The following is a 19,745-nucleotide window of genomic DNA, read 5'->3' as shown; positions in this document are numbered from 1 at the left end:
TAATTTTGTGATGAACTATTTCAGTATTTTAAAAAATATTTAATATACATGAATGATAAAATATATAAATTTTCAGCATTATTTTCCATATTTTAATATTGAAAAGGATAGGATATATTTTATCCCAAAATAAAGATAGTCTTTAAAATTTGATACATGCTACATTAGTAAAGTCAAAAATATTTTTCTTATATTTCCCTATTTTAAGTTGGTGAAAGGCCCCTGAGAAATGTTGCCATACAAGTTGTTGGGATAGCATAGAATCTACCATGGAATCTTGGGAGAATCCTGTGTGTTGATGTGTAGGATAAATGGCTGAAAATCTTAGTAGTTCTTCCTCATTGCACATCCAAAAAGATGAAATAAAATATGAGGCATAACAAATGACTTGATGTATTGACTTGAATCTTTAGTCTCCATTATAGACCTGAGCATTTTATTTCACATTTGGACTGGTTTGGGCCCAGAATTAGGGAGTTTAGTACAGCACGAAAAGTATAGGTTTTTAAGTTGGACTGCATATATTTGAGTTGTTTTTTTTTTTTTTTTTTTAAATAACTAGGATTATAGGCATGTGATTTAACCTTTCAAAACCTCCATTTTCTTAGTACTTTTGAGAGGAAAGAGTTGATTCCTCTCAAACAATACAGTTTCTGGAGCATAATAAGTAGTTAATAAATGTCTCCTTATTTCTAATGCTGCTTCTATTGCTTTTCTTATTACTAGTATTCCATTTCCTTAAGGGGATCATAGAGTACCAGCTGCATAAATTCCTTCTGGTAACTACTTCGTCCTGACAGTTGAAATTTTTGGTGATAAATTGTGGTGAATAAGTAAGACAACTTTGGAAAACACAGAGCTTCCTTTTAGGGAAAATAATTTGGTTTACCTCTTTTCTTGTTCATAATTTGAAAGTTCTATTGAAAAACTGTAAAGTATCTGTCTTTTCATGCTATTATAATCCACAAAATAACTTGTAAAATTGTTTCTGAATGGAGAAAAGAGAGGCCCCTTTAATTAGATTCACTGAGAAATATTTGTACTGACTCTTGTGGATCTTACCTGTAGATACTTCCCTTGATGGTACAGCCTGGCAGAAGTTCTTTTTATAGTATTTGAACATTTTATTTGCATTGAGACACATACTCAACTATAGGCTATGGTGGAAATTATATGTCTTGATATAGTTTGAAGGGTATGGTTAAAGCTTGATAATACTTTGATTCAAGGCAAGGAAAAAAAAACAAGAAAATTTGACAAGTCATTTAGTATTCTAGCTTCAGTATGGAAAAGAATGAAAAAGGTATTGAAACTGTGTATCACATAGGCTAATTAGACTTTTCCCACTCTGATTCTGATGGGAGCCATAAGTTCTACATTGAAAATGATGTGCTTTAATGTGTGTGGAAACCATCATTAAATTTGTCATTAAATTTTTTTTTTTTTTAATTTCATTTATTTATTTGGCAGAGGTACAGTGAGAGAGGAGAAGCAGGGGGAGTAGGAGAGGGAGAAGCAGGTTTCCCACTAAGCAGGGAGCCTGATGCCGGGCTCAATCCCAGGACCCTGGGATCATGACCTGAGCTGAAGGCAGATGCCACCCAGGCGCCCCATCATTCAATTTTTTTTTTTTTTTTTTTTTTTGTCTTTCAATTTTTATTCCATTCCTTAGGAAAAGTATTTTAGCCTGTCTCAAGTGGCTTCTATCTACCTGATTATGGGAAGTATTAGATAGGCTCTAATCCTTAAGATTTCATGCCTAACACTGTGCTGCAAATATTTCATGTTAAGTAATAACTTTCCAATGGCCTTTGTGGTGCTCCATTCCTCAGAGTCACTTAGTAATTGATTACTGAATGAATAAAAGAAAAATGAAAATAACATAGTGGAAATGGATTTATTTTACATGTTGTAAAGGCATTACAAATACAGCGCATTTCAAAATCGAATTTGATTGATTGTAAAGTAGTTCCCATTCTAAGTGAATCCTAGATAAATCTAGTTAGTTGCTTTTTTAAAATATGTGTTTTAAAGGATATATTACTAGTTTCCATGCTAGAATGGCAATTTTGACTCTTAATTTTTCGGTGGTTTTATGTGGTGCTTGTTTTCTTTTTCCTTTCCCCAGTCAACATCTGTCCTTATAGCTCCAGAATGAATGTTAAAAGTAGCAAAGATTATTCCTTTTTGATTTCTTCATTTGTCTTAATTACAGAGTTCTAAAGTATGTACAATTAAACAAATGAACAAAAAATTATTCACAACAGGTATTAAAAAAAAACAGAATTGTCTCAGCTGTTTGATATGCATTTTAATAAAGACTCAAGTTGACATCCTCACATCAGTGGTTGGGGAAATGATACACTTGTGTGCCAGTCACACTGAAATGGCAGTTTAAATCTGTAGTACTTGCATGACTTGTACTAAAACATTTTCAGAAGGTCAGTATGAAGCAAGCAGCCAGCTGTTGGGTTTATCAAAGATAAACTCCTACAGAGTACAGTGGCATTTACTACACCAGTGGAGCATGAAAAACCTGCGCAAATTAAATTGAGAAAGCAGCTGCTTGTTGAAGATGTGTATCTTTATATTGAACTCCACGGGATGCATTTGGGAAGTTGGATTAAAACATTTTATCAAGAAAATCTTAAAATCTTGGATTTTCTTCTCAATAAAAAAGATAATTTCTAAAGATTTGTAACTGTTTTTCTCAGTGCCTCTATAAAATGATTCTTAGTCTTAATCTTTTAAAATTTACAGTGTGTCACAAAACATAACCATGTAGCTGTCATAGCCTCTCAAGCTGTGATAAAGCAGAATTTGTTGTTAATATAGTCACAAGTTTAAGAGAGGTTTGCTTTCTCATTTTTACCTTCTTAGAGAAGTAATGTAAATCTGTTTAAATTTCAAAATCTGGTGATCCGTATATTGTGTGGTTGTATATGAACGGAAAGGGTTCTGAATGCATTTCAAAAGTTTCAGCGCAACTTTCAAAAAAAAAAAAAGGAATTAGAATCAACTCCCCTTTTAGTTTTGAGCATTCTTTGTTTAGTGTTGTGCATCATTCAGACTTAAAAAAATAAATACATGGGGCATGTAAGTTTTAGTACATAGTTTGTATGGTGAACAGATGAGTGAAATAGGACTTCCTTTTATTATTACAACTTGTTCTGGACAGTCTTCAGGAATCAGTTTTAACCTGGAGAGAAAGTCAGGATGAAGACCAAAAATTGTTTTAAAGTGTTCTGAAGGACTATTCCAACAGCTTTTAGAAAAAAGTAACAAGGAAGAACAATTTTACCTAATTACTGCAGAATTACTGCACAGTTCTTAAATTAGATCATTACTTCTCAGTCCTTAAAATAATGAATGTGAATATCTTTCCACGCATAAGAAAATGATGTTTTGTTTTATTTGAATAGTGGTTTTGTGCAAATATTTGAGAATAACAGGTGAGTGCAAAGAGCAGTGAATTGAAGTGACAGGCATTTATAGTTGTTCACTCTTCACTTTGGCTAAGTGCTAGAAAACTGCTTATTATTGCAGTTGTGCTTATTCCATATTCTTCAGTTATGTGAGATTCTGAGATCTGACCATAGAATTCTTTCAGTAGTTATTTGAGATGGCACATATTTTATGTTTATTTTCCTCTTGGGCATTTTATGAAAGGGTTTGATAGCAAAATCATATTTTCTCTCCTCATAGATGGGTTCACATTGTATGTGCCCTATATGTTCCTGGAGTAGCCTTTGGAGATATTGACAAATTACGACCAGTAACACTAACAGAAATGAACTATTCCAAATATGGTGCCAAGGTGAGACAAAGTTTTCTTGATTGTTTAAAAGAGAAAAATTTTACTTACTAGTTCATATGGTTTTTTACTAATGTCAGTATCATTATTGAGTATAGAAATGCTTATTCTTATTTGTAGAGCAGTTAGCACTTAACCATCTATTATTGATAGTAATTTTCCCAGAAAGCCCATAATTTATAAATTCTTTCATGTATTCTTAATTTAAAGTAACTTGTAGGGTAAAATGATAATTGATTCTACTTCTGTTTCTGTGGCATTTAGCACACTCCTTAGCACATACGAATTTTCAGACCAGTCAGAACAAATACAAACCTATTTCTGACTTTACTTTTGAAGTGGAATTTACCAAAATTATGAAAAGAGTACAAAAGGCACCTGATGTTTTACTTAGAATTGAAGGAGTGTTGTGTTTTTGTTTTTGTTTTTTTAAAGACTACATAACCTGCTCAGCAACCTGTCAGCCTCAAGTTTATTAATTGGTTTTTATTGCTTGAGCTTTAGGATTTTAAGTGATAAAAATACACTTACTAATTTAAATTTAGGTATAAAATTACCACAGACATGCCTGTAATGTTAGAGTGAATTAGGCACTGATAACATTCTCTTCCATTGCTGTCTTTTGGGATATTGGGGAGGAAGACTCTTGAAAAGCATTAGTAACACATTAAAGTGGGACGGGAAGCTTACAGGTTGTTGGAAAATTCTGATACTGAAAATTCAAGAATTTGACAGTTTCTGCTGTTATATCCAGAATATCCTCCTTTGGTTCTAACCACCACCTGCATCCCTCACCCTCCGACCTCACTCCAAAGCTCTTGTGCTTTAGTTTGGGTAATTTCTATTGAACTATCTACAGTATCCCTCTCCAAAATTAGCTAAAGTCCCCAGGGAGAAAAACAGGCCCAAGCACTGAACTTACTTTCCTGGTCCTCAGGTAATTTTATACTATCTTGTTATTTCTCTGATGCCTTTAAGTTATAGTTTTAAAAAAGATTGTCCATATTTTCTAGTTTCTAGCAGAATTAGTACGAATTACCTAGTGCACCATTATTGGAAGTGAAAGGTACTGCTTTTTGATAAGTTTCATAATTCACACAGAGCCTAGAAGGGACTAACTTAAGTAATTTTCAGTAGACAGACATTAGTATCATAAATACAAATCTATAAGCACTGAAAAACACAGGGACCAGATATTACTTAATATATCTGAAGCCTGCAGTGACCTCTGAACCAAAAAAGAGAATTATTAAATATGCATTTGTGACCTGATTTTTCATTATCACCTTTTGTTTTGATGACCAGGAAGTGGAGTAAAAAATAATGTATTCTCTAGCTCATTTGTAAAATGAGCTCTTCTAGATCTGTCTATCCATTTCCTAATCCTGGTTGCTTGCTTTCTTGTTTAGTTGTTTAGTTCCCTAGCATTTTAAATGATTCAAGCAATTAAGAAAATTCCCTTTTCTTTACTAGATTTTTGTACAGTCTTCTTAAGACTTTATGGTCAGGAAATTTTCCCTTGTATTCACTCTGAAATCCCTTGCTCAACGTCATCATATTACATTGAATTAGTTTGGGAACTATCCTGAACAGTTTGGTTCTGTTTGTGCTATTGATATTCTTGAAATAATTTCTTCATTTTTCTTCCTTCCTCTCTCTTGTCTCATTCTTTCTCTCCTTTTTTGGTTTCATGGTTAGATTGCTATTTGCTAGGATTTTATACCATAAACCTTCTACTATTATTGAAAAAAGACATATAACCAAGCAGTAGAGTGTCAGGATTTGGGTGTGTTTTCACATCTGTGCCCAGAGTCCTGTTCTTGCTATTTTCATTCATTGCTGATGTATCAATTTGGTGCTGTCTTCCTAGAAGATAGTCAATATGTACACTGTTAAAATTACATTTTTAGTATCTTTTGAAACTTCTAAATTTTTTAATGTTTCCCTTTTATTTAATTTACTTAGAATGTATTTACTAGAAATAGTTCTTTAATTGTCATTTGGCAGTCTTTCAGAATTTAGCAGGTTTTTCTTTTATGAAGATTATGATCACTAGAGTAATTTATATTTTAGACCATATTTTTTTTTTTTCCTTGTGCTTTAGATAGTGTAAAGGATAAAGTCAATTTGGGGGAATTGGGAGCAATCTCAGGTTTAAACTAACTTTTAGTTTTATAGTTTTTTCTTTGTATTCAGAAAGGATGTAATTGGCTGTAATATCTATCACAACAAATTAAATTGTTTACTTAAGATTACTTTTAATTCTCTTTAAAGTATTTCTCTTTAATAGTATTTAATTCTCTTAAATGTATTTTAAAAATACATAATTTCTTGGACTATGTTGTCTAGATTTTTTGGTGAATTTTTCTCTGGCTTTTTACTTATTTTCTTTCATTTTCCAAGCAATATTATATTGTTCAAATCCATATAAGTTAATAGTTAAGAGCATGGCCTTTAAAGTGAGATTACTTTGGTTTGAATATTGACTTGGCAGTTATTTTTTGTGTTATTTTGAGATTTCTTAACCTGTTTTCAGCTTCGTATTCTCATATGTAAAATGGAGATAATACCTATTCCACATATTAGAGTGTAAGGTTCCACAGTATAGTTACGTACATTAATATATATAAAGTGCTTAGAATAGTGCCTAGCACAAAATAAACCTTCAACTTATTATTATTATTATTACTGTCATCATTTTTATATCAGTGGAATTTGGTTTATTGAACCTATGGAGAGAATTTTTCCATATAAACTGTTTTCTTGTCTTTAATTACTGTTTCTATTAATATGCTATTGATTCACTATTTGTATCTTACGGATGCTTTGTATGAGAATGCAGTCTTGTTCTAGAGATATTTTTATTCTGAGAGTTTTCCTTTTATTCCGTTGTAGGAGTGTAGCTTCTGTGAAGACCCTCGTTTTGCTAGAACTGGAGTTTGTATTAGCTGCGATGCAGGGATGTGCAGAGCCTATTTCCATGTGACCTGTGCCCAGAAGGAAGGTCTGCTTTCAGAGGCAGCAGCAGAAGAGGTGGGTTTATTTAAACTCATTGTTGTTGAATATGTTCATAAGATGTCTCATGATTATAAATGTCCCACAACAGGTGTGCATCATAAAATAAATTAACAAGCTTATTTTAAAAGTCTTTGCCCAGATCACTGATCTAAAATTCCAAAAATAAACAGTACATGAGTTTTTTTTTTTCAGTGTGAAAGCTAGTTAAGCATTTGGAAAATATGTTAACTAAAATTCTTATAGTGACAGATATATCTGATAGATAAAATGAAACATAATCAGGTTGTTTTAAAGCATTAAAATGTCAGCATCTTGGATAACCTTACTCTTTCTGTAAATAAAATCATTACCCCATCATCAGTATCTGTATTTCTTTCTTTACAATTGTTTTTGATTTTATAATTTTCCTTCCAGGTTTATTAGTTTTAGATTAAGTAGTCAGTTGTTTTCAGAGTATGTTTTGGGGACTCCTTAATATCTTTCAAAGGGTCTATGAAGTTAAAACTATCTTTATAACAATTATGAGAATGGCATATACATTTTTTTTACTCTTAATTCTCTTATGAGCAGTAATGGATATTTCCAGAGATTATATAACACGTAATAGTATAACATAATGTGGAAATAGTTTTGAGAATCCAGCTATCTTCTTTTATGTGGGCTATTTATATGTTAAAGAGATTTGCCCAAGTGTAAAACAGTTTCAGTCCTCTCACTGAATTTGTGTATGTAAATTATAGTATTTTTTAATAAAAATGTTATTTATCTTAACATATGATAGGATTATTTAAAATGAATAAATATATTCAAATTTTATTTATTATTTTAACTTCTGATATGGAGACTGTCTATAACTCACATATGCTCTTTTGGGCTCTGATAATTTTTAAGACTTAAGGAGTCCTGAGACTAAGTTTTGTTGCTTCTTTAACTTTCTTATGTAGGCAGGTATTTGAGTGTTTGCTTGATAATTCTTGCTGTGTATTCATGGTGGATCCGTGGTATATCCAAGTTTCTCGTTGAGTTACTTTTACTGGCTAAATTTTGTCTCATACATGCTTATTATATAGGGTCTTTATCTTACTAATTTTTATCTGTAGACAGGAATCAAGTGAAAAAGATAATCTGATGAAAATTTGTTATGTAGATTTACAGTAATATATTTTTTTAATAAATAAATTCTATAGCGGTTATATGTTGGTACATAGTTTTATACCAGCCTCTGATTCTTATGAATTGTACTTTGATTGACTGATGAAGGGTACTGGGTAAACATTGAACATTTTCACAGCTCTTAGGCAGACACAGAGGTATAATGAAATATATAATAGGGTTGTGTGGATTAGTTATGACTACAACTCAGGATGGTAAACAGAAGTGCAGAGGGGCAATACAAGTAAGATTTAGAAGACCAGGTAATCCCAGGTGAATACTTAAGATCACAGAATCTGTTAGGTTATTACTGTACTGTGGCAAACTCTGAGCTTTGCAGTCTGGAAATTCCTTTGTAGCTGTTTCTTTTAGAACTTATTGAGAACTTTACCTTTCATACTATGGTAGTTTGGGTTCCTTTGTATAGCATTATTCACCATTTTTTGGGGGGTGGGTAGACAGTAGCTAAGGAAAATGTGTGAAGTTGAGGTGCCTTGGTGGCGCAGTCATTTAAGGGTCTGACTCTTGGTTTCAGCTCATGTTGTGATCTCAGGATCATGTGATCAAGAGGCCATGGCTTTACTCAATGCAGAGTCTGCTAAAGTTTTCTCTCCCTCTGCCCCTTCCCTTGCATGCTTACACATGTGCCCATATATGCGCTCTAAAATAAATAAAATCTTTAAAAAAATAAAAAGAAAATGCATGAAGGAGCCATGTACTGCTGCCTTGTTATGTATATTTTTTGGGGGGGAAATGATTTAAAACATTTGCATATATTTCTGGTATCTTGTTATAAAATAGAATTGGAAAATTATAAAGATTTCAGAACAATGTTTTAAAACCCAAGACTTTGTATGAATCTGTATCAGTGAGGTTTGCTCCTGGCAGTAATCATTCTGTTAAAAGAAGTTCTTGGCTACTTCTTATGGTTGTGGTTCTATAGACTAAGATTCATGTAATATAATAGTATATTTAATTAAGAAACATTTTAAATTAAAACAGATCTATTGTTTGTGAGCATATCTTCTGTTTTAATTTTCTATGACATTCTAGAAATCTTCTTTCCCCTTTATTAAAGACTTGTTTGTTAAGCAGGATTTCTTCTTAGTGGCTGTTTTATATAGACAGTAAAAGAAAGGTTGAAAAAGAATTAATACTTCAGTGGGGCGCCTGGGTGGCTCAGTGGGTTAAGCCGCTGCCTTCGGCTCAGGTCATGATCTCAGGGTCCTGGGATTGAGTCCCGCATCGGGCTCTCTGCTCAGCAGGGAGTCTGTTTCCTCCTCTCTCTCTCTCTGCCTGCCTCTCTGCCTACTTGTGATCTCTCTCTGTCAAATAAATAAATAAAATCTTTAAAAAAAAAAAAAAAAGAATTAGTACCTCAGTTTCATCCAGTGACTTCACATACCTTACCATATTTTAATGATTTTTTATAGCCTTCTGACATAGTACTTTCTCTTATTGGTGAGGATCCGTTTGAACTTTCTATTCTTTCTGATCCACTTTGTGACAATTCCAGGTTATTTAGAATATTCAAACCATGTTATGATACAACATATTTATTACTAAAACAGCAATAGCACATATTCAGTTATGCTGACTGAAGTTTATGTGATTACATTTCACACCATGTAGTTAACCTTAAAGTTACTTATATTTCATGTAAAACATATGGTCGTTTCTTCTGTGATAAAGTATGATTTGTCACACTCTGTTACCATGTAGAAAATTCTCTTTGAAACAATATAAGATTACAGATTTTATTGATTCCTTTTTTTGCATAACCTTTGACTTAATGGACTGGAATCATTCATGGATTAAATGTCAAAGTCTTAAGTTAGATCTTTAGTTATTGAACTGATGCCATAATATTGCTGGGAAAACCCCATTTGGTAGGAATGGGCACTTGGTGGATCCAGTAATTTTACATGAATTCATCAAGAAGTTACATTGCTTAAAACTTGACATTTTATATGAGATTTTCAGTAATACCTTTATTTGGCTATTAGGCATTTGGTAACTTACATTTTTATTTTAAGAAGTCTTTCATTTAAAATAAATATAAATATATATATTTAAAATATATACCTTTGGTGTATCTGTATCAACTGTATTCAACTGTATCTTTAGAGTATGTCTAGAATATGTCTTCTTAACAAATACATTGCTGCTATCCTAGTCCCAATAGTCCTTTGTTACCTGAGTTAATAACATCCTAACTCTTTCCCTACTTTTCTTTTTAGGACAGAGGATGGCAATTTTTTTCTCTGAAGAGCCAGATAGTAAATATTTTAGGCTTTTTGGCCCTATCATTTGTGTCACAACTATTTAACTTTTTGCCATTGATTGTGAAAACTGTCTTAGAGAATATGTAAATGAGTAACTATGGTTGTGTTGAAATCAACTGTTTCCAAAACAAGCTAGGCCCAGATTTGGCTCTTAAGTCATGGTCCACCAATCCTTTTCTAGCGAATAGAGGACCTTTTCAGTAACAACTAATGCTGTTCCTTTAAGATCAAAGTCAGATCTGCTCACTTACCTGATCAAAACCCTTCAGTGGCTCCCCATCTGATTCACACTAGAGGCCAGTTTTTTGTCTGTCTGTTTGTTTGTTTGTTTCTTTACAGTGATTATAAAGTTCTGTGTGATCTGGGTTCATAGTACCTTTCAGACCTCATCACTTCCCCTCATTCAATCTCCCTGGCCTTTTCCCTGCTCCTGTAAGGAGTGTGTTGGGTAAGCTCCTGCTCTGGGCCTCTGTACTTGTTTCCTTGCATGGGCTGCCCTTCCCTCACATATGTCCTCATGGCTTATTCCCTCACTCTTTACAAATTAATTAATTAATTAATGATTTTATTTATTTATTTGGCAGAGAGGGTCACAGCGAGAGAGGAAACACAAGCAGGGGAAATGGGAGAGGGAGAAGCAGGCTCCCTGATCCCAGACTCTGGGATCATGACCTGAGCTGAAGGCAGATGCTTAATGACTGAGCTGCCCAGGCTACGCTCTCACTTTTTTTTTTTTTTTTTTTAATATTTTATTTATTTATTTGACAGAGAGAGTGATCACAAGTAGGCAGAGAGGCAGGCAGAGAGAGAGGGGGAAGCAGGCTCCCCGATGAGCAGAGTGCCTGATGCGGGGTTTGATCCCAGGACCCTGGGATTATGACCTAAGCTGAAGGCAGAGGCTTCAACCCACGCTCTCACTTTTTGTTTTAGATCTTCATTCCATGTCTGCTTCTCATTGTGGACTTTCCTGGTGACCGTGTCTAACATTGTAACACTCTCCCTCCATGATACTTTCTAATCCCCTTTCCTGCTATTTTTTTGCGTCTTTTTAGTACCTAACCACTGTCCAGTATATTGATTCTTATTTATCTTGTTTATTGTCTCTCACCTTTATTATTGTCTCTCACCTCTCATGACAGGAGGTATAAACATTGATTTATGAGGAGAGGGTTTTTTTGTTTGTTTGTTTTCTCTTGCTTTTCACTGCATCTTAGTCATTAGAATACAAGTTGTGAGGGAGTGGTCCCTTTTATCAGTCAGGTTTTCTTTTATTAGCTCTTTAGCATTATTGGCTTTTGGGGTGAGATTTTATTTAAAAAAATAATTCTAGGGTATAGTTAGTTTTCAAATCATCATTTTGTGTTGTAGTATTTTGCATATATCCTTTCCCATTTATTTAATTTTCTATTTATATAAAGGCATTGCCTGAGGGTATATCTTTGTTATACTTTTTTTGGGTATTGGAATAACTGTTTATTCATACATGTGTCTCTTTATCTCTTTGGTTTACATGAGATGATGTTTCCTGCCATCCCAGCTCAGGGAACTATTAAAACATGTGTTAGCAAATAGATGACTTTCACTTTGGTACTTTTCTAAGGTAACCTTATTTATTAACCTTTATTTAAAGTTTAACTGTAACAAGTATGATGTATTTGGGGTATATGCAGAGTATATCAATTTTTTAAAATAGTCTATATAAGCTCTATTATTAGACACATACTTGGACAGAATTATTTTGATTCTTATGATTATTCTTTTTGCTAATATGAGTTTACATTCTGATGTTGTTACATTTTTTATTGTTGCATTTTGCCTTACTGATTTTTTTCTTTTGAATTGACCTGAGAATACTGATAAGCCAGTTTTTCAGTACATAATATTCTTTCTCTTAGTTCTTAATATTAGGTGTTGCTGTGAGTTTGCTTATGAATGTATTTGGTTTTGTTGTGATTTTGTTTGTTTTCATCTTTTGACCACCTTCACCCATTTCTCTCCTTCCATCTCTTCCTCTGGCAACTGCTGGTCTGTTCTTTCTATGAGCTTGTTTTCTGTGTATGTATTTTTTTTGTTTGTGTGTGTTTTAAGATTCTGCATATAAGAGGGATCATATAATATTTGTCTTTCTCCATTTGGACTTATTTGACTTACCATGATGCCTTTGAGTCTATCCGTGTTGTCATAAATGGCAAATTTCATTTTTTATGGCCGAATAATAGTCCATTGTATAATCTATACCACAGTTTCTTTATGTGTTCATCCATTGATGGACACTTAGGTTCCATATCTTGTCTGTTGTAAATAATGCTGCAGTGAACGTGAGGGTGCATATATCTTTTTGAGTTAGTGTTTTATTTGCTTTGCATAAATACCTGGACGTAGAATTGCTGGCTACATGGTAGTTCTACGTTTAAATTTTTGAGGAACCTCCATACTGTTTGCTATAGTGGCTGCACCAATTTACATTCCCAACAGTGCACTAAGATTCCCTTTTTTCCACATCCTCAACAGCACTTGTTATTTTTTATCTTTTTGATAGTAGCCATTCCAACAGATGAAAAGTGATATGTCATGTAATTTTGATTTGCATTTTCCTGATAATTGACGATGCTGTGTGTCTTCCATATACTGGTTGGCCATCTGTATGTCTTCTTTGGAAAAAATATTCATATATTCATATATTCTACCCATTTTTTAATCAGATTGTTTGGATTTTGTTTTGTTTTTTTTTTGCTGTTGATTATATGACCCTTTATGTATTTTGGATATTAGCCCCTTACCCAGATACATTACTTGCAAATGTCTTCTCCCATTTAGTAGATTTCCTTTTCATTTTGTTTATGGTTTCCTTTGTTGTGCAGTCCTTTTTAATATAATGTAGTCCTACTATTTATTTGCATTCGTTGCTTTTGCTCTTCATGTCAGATTTTAAAAAGTCATTGCCAAAACCTTTATCAAGTAGTTTTCTGCCTTTTTTTTTTTTTTTCTAGTTTTATGGTTTCAGGTCTAATGTGCACATCTTTAATCCATCGTGTAAGATAGTGGTCAGGTTTTATTCCTTTGTATGTGGCTGTATCCTTTCCCATTGTATATTTTTGACTCCTTTGTTGTAAATTAATTGACCATACATGCATGACTTTATTTCTGGGCTCTTTATTTTGTTTCATTGATCTATAGGTCTGTTTTTATGTCAGTCTATTACTGGTTTTAATTATTGTAGCTTTGTAATACAGCTTAAAATCAGGGTGCATGATGCCTCTAGCTTTGTGTTAGCTTATTAACTGGTTTGGTTTTTATCTTATAGATACAATGAATTATGTAACTGAATTTATTAACTCCTTTAATTTTCTAAAAATTTCAGAGCCACATTTGGAGTCTAATGCCAATATGCATGGGGTCTTTAAGATATGTGTTGGCTGTTTATCTTCTTGATGTTGCATCTTACTTAGTTTTTCAGCAGCAAGTAATAGAACATTTACAATGACCCAACAGTAATGTATTAACTATCTCACATGACAGGAGGTATAAACAGATGTAGTTCTAGGGTTTTTAACAACCCTTCTATTTTATCCTTCTATCCCATCAGCATCTTCATGGTTTCCTTTTTTGTTCTTGTTAAGCTTGTTGGTGTCAATATTGTTGGAATGATACAAAGCATTCAGTATTGTTGGAATGATCCTAAGCACTTCATTTTAGAATTCAAAAGAAGAGAACAAGAGTTCTCTTCTAATTGGAAATGAAAAATTTTCTCATATTTTCACTCCGGTAGATTTTTCCTTTATCTTATGTTAAAACAGATGACAGAAATAGAACTCAGCAAGCATTTATAGAATATGAATATATAGTCCTTATTGAATTCATGTTTCTAAACCCAGTTATGTTAAGAGGTGATCTATATTTTATTTAGCAGTGAAATTTATATTCAAAAGTGACTTCGTAGCACTCAGTGAAGTCATTCAGTCATGATTTAGGGACTATGCATATGTGCAAGGCACAAAAGTAGATACTGGGGTGGAGAAGTCTGTCAAGGAGCATAAAAATAGCTTTAAGGCACAGTATTCACCTGTGTGGGGATAAATAGTATGACATTAAAAGATGTCACAAGTGTCTAGTATGGACAGGAAGTGATATAAATAGGGATAGAAATTTCCATGGAAGAATCGGAAACTTCAGCTGGACTTACTATTATTTATTTAATTATTTTTACCTTATCTATATTTCACCTTATCTATAAGCATTAGTGTGGTTTTTCTCATTTATTCAATGTATTTGTTCAACAGATATACTTATCTATTGGTATTAGGCATTGTTACAGACCCTATGGAGATGGCAGTGAGGAAAACAGACAAAATGTATATTCTTTAAGGAAGCTTACATTTGAGTGGCAGGTGGGGAGAGGACAGAAAGTAAAAAAGTAAGCAAAAAAAAAAAAAAAAGAAAGAAAACAAAATGCAACATTGTGATAAGTACAAAAAAAAAAAGAAAGAAAACAAAATGCAACATTGTGATAAGTACTGAGAAACTTTCACCTTCCAAGTAAGGTGAAACATTCAGAGAATAAAGGAGGTCGGGTAATGCTAGATGACATTTTATTTTACTTTATTTTACTTTACTTTTTTTTTTTTTTTAAGATTTTATTTGTTTATTTGACAGAGAGAGAAATCACAAGTAGGCAGTGAGAGAGGGGGAAGCAGGCTCCTTGCTGAACAGAGGGCCCAGTTTGGGGCTTGATCCCAGGACCCTGAGATCATGACCTGAGCCGAAACCGGAGGCTCAAACCACTGAGCCACCCAGGCACCCCTTAACATGACATTTTATAACAATATGTAAGGAAGGTGGTAGTGGACATATATTTATTTGAGAGGAGTGCATGACAGCCTGAGGGAACAGAATACACAGAGCCTGAGATAGGAACATGCTTGGTTTGGGGATCAACAAGGAGACTAGTATGGCTCGTACAGAGTTAGGGACTAGGATTGGTAAGAGGGGAGGAAGTTGCATAGAATACCAGGTAGGACTTGGAAGAACATGGGAAGGACTTTGGATTTTTTTTTTTTTTTTTTAATGGTAGCAGTATGTTTTGTATGCTTTTGAATGCCTTTGTAGGTGGAACATTCCAGTTTGTCACAGGCCCTGAAGTTCTTCTATCTTCATTTATTTTCCCCCTTCTACCAACATCATTTACTTTTGTCTTATAATTTTTTAGCTTCTTTGAAGCCTCCTTTACTCATTTATATTTATTGGTATTGTTTCTCAAAGCATTCTCATTTAAAACCTTTGCCTTAGACTTACTGAATCCAAATCTCCCAGAGTTGGGCTTTACTCATCTCTCTTTAGAGACCTCCTTAAGTGAATCTGATCAGTCAGGTAGTGGCTGGAAAAGAGAAATCTTACTTATGAGTCATAGATCTTGGGTCAGCACCTTAACCTCTCTCATTTTCAGTTTTCTGTCCATAAAATTGATATTAAAATAATCATCTGAAGTTTAGTGATATAGAATAAGTGAGGCAGTATATAAAAGTCACCTGTGCCTGGCATATAGTAGCATTCAGATAAATGTTTTCCATTTTCCATTGGGAACCTTTCTCAAAAGTTTCATTTCTCTAAGCAGTTTTAAAGGATATTCCAAGTCAAACAATACATTAATTAGGACACTAACTGGTTTAACAAAATCAAATAACTAGCGGTTTAAAGAAGGAAGAAGTTGAACTAGCTCTAATACGAGATTCTAGACTGGTTTGATATTCAGGGGAGTTTGATTCTAGGGATTAGGTGCTTTTTTATTGTTGTTTTATCTTTCCTTAGTCAGTTGTACTTTCTTACACGTCCGAGAGGATTTATCTCTACTTTGACTGGGCTTCACCCATTAGAAGAAGGAAAGAGAAGTTTAAGAGTAGACAGTTTCCTTTTAAGGGCATAGTCTGGAATTTTCACCCATCTCATTTTCTAGAACTTACTACATGGCCATATCTAAATGCAGAGCATTTCTAGCAGGGTAACCATTTACCCGGTAAAAACTCAGAGGGTTCTACCAAGGGGAAGATGGGGAGAATAGATATTGGAAGACAGTGGTTTCTGTCACAGTTAATATTTGCTTGGTATATCTTTTCATTCTCTGAGCAGTATTAATCCCATGGTCATTCTAGCCTTGGAATTAGGTTTATTGTCCTGTAATCCCAAATTAATTAATTTTAAAAAGTTATATGGGTTACCTGTTCCTTTTCAGGTCTCTTAGACTAGAGATGACTGGTCTTTTTTTTAATTCAGTGTCTTGGTCCAAATGTTAATTCATCTATGCAAGCATGAATCCTACTTCTGATGACTCAGTTTCAATCTTACCTACTTTAAAACAATAAAATACTTCTCTAGATCTGGCCATTTTGTCTGAGGTTTGATACAATCTTTGTTTCCATTTATTATCATCTGTCACCAAGGTTTAGAATATCATGAGACAGCAGCTGTGTATGTGTGTGTATGTTAATACAATCTCCTACCTACATTTTTGTTACTTTACTTTATTACTATATGAAGTAGTTATAATTAAATTCATTTTACAAATGAGTTAAGAGACCCAGAGATGTGTAGAAACTTTTTTAAAGTTGTAAAACCTGTATATTACAGAGCTGACCCAAGCCTGTGTCCAGGCTTTTGTATTTCCAAATTCTGTGATGTTACCCAGTGCTATATTGTGGCATCTGTGGATATCACACTACAGAATTGTATCATGTGCTTTTTTAATTTTTAAGGATATCTTAAATTTGTTGTTGTTGTTATGTCCCATTCTGTTCTTATTCCTTTGCTTCTTTTTTAGTGTCATGATTTCTCTTTGGATTGTAAAACCCCACCTTAGTAAGACACCCTTTTAACATAGCTTCTATAAAAACTATATGGAGAACATATCTTTATTTCTCCTCCTTAGTCCAGATCTAAAGAATGAACTCCCTGTTATTTTGTTGGCAGTTATAATGCAGTTTACATGTTTTGGTTATTTACAAATTATTTTTGTTTTTTACGGAGTAAATTCCTTCCCTTCCCTCTCCTCCCCCTGCTTCCTTCCTTCCTTCCCTACTCTTTGTAAAGAGTAACGCGTTAGGTTAGTATCATGAAGGATGGTTGTGAGAGAGCTCTGTTTTCCATTTGAGGTTTTAGAGTTATATAAAGAGTTAAAGGTGATACCTAATGTGTTCATTTGACAGGGCCTGGCTTTCTTAATCATTTTTGTCCTGGGTAGAATATGTCCATGCATTCATTGCTAGCCAGTTAAAAATGCTCCACTTATGTGTGTTGGCTAGCCCTGTATTTTTTGGTTATATTGTCTTGTAATATTAATCTGTGTATGCATAACTTTAATATTTAATAATGCCTAAGATTATTAAAATCCTACTTGTTTTAAACAGTGTTTATTTTTTAGGTATACAAGTTTAACTAAATATAATACATAAGATTTGATTACAGTATTTTTTAAATCTACAAGGCCCTTAAAAGAAAAAAGTGGTTGTTAATTTGAAGTTATATATAAGATTAAGTTTCAAAAGTAGCAATTTTTATCATTATGGGCAAAAATTACTTTTATAATTTGTCTTAGAAATATCAACACTGTAGGAAGTTCTTCAAAAAAGATATATTCACTCTTATGTTAGGTTGTTTATGACCCTTTGTAGTAAAAATGTTCCCTCCACCCTTCTGTTTTTTTTTGTATAGGATATAGCAGATCCATTTTTTGCTTATTGTAAGCAGCATGCAGATAGGTTAGACAGAAAATGGAAGAGAAAAAACTATTTGGCTCTACAATCCTATTGTAAAATGTCTTTGCAAGAGAGGGAGAAGCAACTGTCACCAGAAGCACAGGTATGGGATTCATGCCAAAATCATGTTTTTTCTTTCAAGGTTATGGATTTTAAGCTCTCATATGTGTGTGCCGGCGACATGTGAAATATATTTATGAAATGTGGTTAGTTACCTAGGAAGTGGATTGTAATTAAGGTATATGGTGAGTGTAGTTTGTAGCTGACGAGTACTCCTCATCTGGTCAACAGAGCAGCCTTTTATGAAGCGCATTTCCAAATACATTGAAAAATGTGACTTAGAGGAAATTATTCTATCAGTGCAGTATGTTTTTTCAGTCTGATCCGTTGTTATTTATGTAAAGGATCTGATCAGTTTGCCTATCTTTTAAAATGTATTTCTAGGTAAATTAAGATGAATTTATAGAGACTTGCAGTTACTGAAAAGAGAAATTTCTGTTTAATCAAATTAGTTCTGACAAATCTGATCATAGATTAGGTCCTAGAATAATTACTAGGAGTAGACCTACTTTATTGTAACCCAAGAATAATACAGTGTATCTTAATAACTGTGGATAGGTATAACTTGCCTTGATATGGGAAATTCTGTACTTTCTCTAAGCATGCAAGTAGAAATCAGAGGGAATATGTTACATTTTAGTATCTTTTAAAATTTGTATGCATTTCTTTTATAGGCAAGAATCAATGCCCGGCTTCAGCAGTATCGTGCCAAAGCAGAACTAGCTCGATCTACCAGACCTCAGGCCTGGGTTCCAAGGGAAAAATTGCCCAGACCACTCACTAGCAGTGCTTCAGCCATTCGTAAGCTGATGCGGAAAGCAGAGCTAATGGGGATCAGTACTGATATCTTTCCAGTGGACAATTCAGATACTAGTTCTAGTGTGGACGGAAGGAGAAAGCATAAGCAACCTGCTCTCACTGCTGATTTTGTGAATTATTACTTTGGTCAGTATAGACACTGATATATGCACATTGTCAATGAGAACAATTTGCTATTAGAAATATTTGTTATACTGTCAATTTTTAGAAATTCATTAGCCATGCTACATATATTAAATAAAAAGCATATTTATTTTCCTAATAAGTTGTAGGTTGTTGTAAAATGCTGAGTTCCTGTGTTTGTGAATAGGGTTAAAGTATTGTAAACAATGTAAAATTATCCATGTGATCATCTTTATGGCTAGCTTCTTCCGTTGTGTGTGTTTTGTATATCAGTTTTTATTTTCTACTAAAGTAAAATTGGATATTTAATTTAAATAGAGAGAAATATGCGCATGATTCAAATTCAGGAAAATATGGCTGAACAAAAGAATATAAAGGATAAATTAGAGAATGAACAGGAAAAACTTCATGTGGAATATAATAAGGTAAGTTGGCTACAAAACAACATAAGATCATAGACCTGTTGATGATGTCATTTGTGATTTTAGAGAATTTCTATTTATGTCTTATTTTGAAATTATTATGAAGTGTTTAGGCCCTTCTCCACACTTCCTACTCTTACTGGCTTCATTATCATCCATAACACTAAGTACTTCCTATGTGCTATGTACAATTCGGGCACGTTACATACATTAACTGATATAATTTTCACCTCAGTTTTATGTGAGCTGTAATTATGGCTCCCATTTTTAGAGAAGAAAACTGAATCCTAGGGAGGTGAAGTTATTT

General features: G+C 33.4%; 1 protein-coding gene across 8 annotated transcripts in view; it reads left to right on the top strand.

The window, feature by feature from the left end:
- Positions 1 to 19,745, top strand: part of PHF14 (PHD finger protein 14) — a 205,140-nt gene that overhangs the window by 39,526 nt on the left and 145,869 nt on the right. For all 8 annotated transcript variants that reach the window (XR_014301283.1, XR_014301284.1, XM_082693323.1 and 5 more), the window contains 5 exons: positions 3,706 to 3,817; positions 6,710 to 6,847; positions 17,971 to 18,117; positions 18,749 to 19,019; positions 19,335 to 19,441. Coding sequence is in view for 6 of the 8 variants with exons in the window: in XM_082693323.1 (XP_082549449.1) it covers positions 3,706 to 3,817; positions 6,710 to 6,847; positions 17,971 to 18,117; positions 18,749 to 19,019; positions 19,335 to 19,441 (775 nt within the window). In the remaining 2 variants the exon portion in view is untranslated. The remainder of the gene's footprint in view (positions 1 to 3,705; positions 3,818 to 6,709; positions 6,848 to 17,970; positions 18,118 to 18,748; positions 19,020 to 19,334; positions 19,442 to 19,745) is intronic.

This window comes from Mustela nivalis, assembly GCF_964662115.1.
Source record: "Mustela nivalis genome assembly, chromosome: 12".
NCBI classification, from domain to species: Eukaryota; Metazoa; Chordata; class Mammalia; order Carnivora; family Mustelidae; genus Mustela; species Mustela nivalis.
This window is presented reverse-complemented; position numbering and strand designations above follow the sequence as displayed.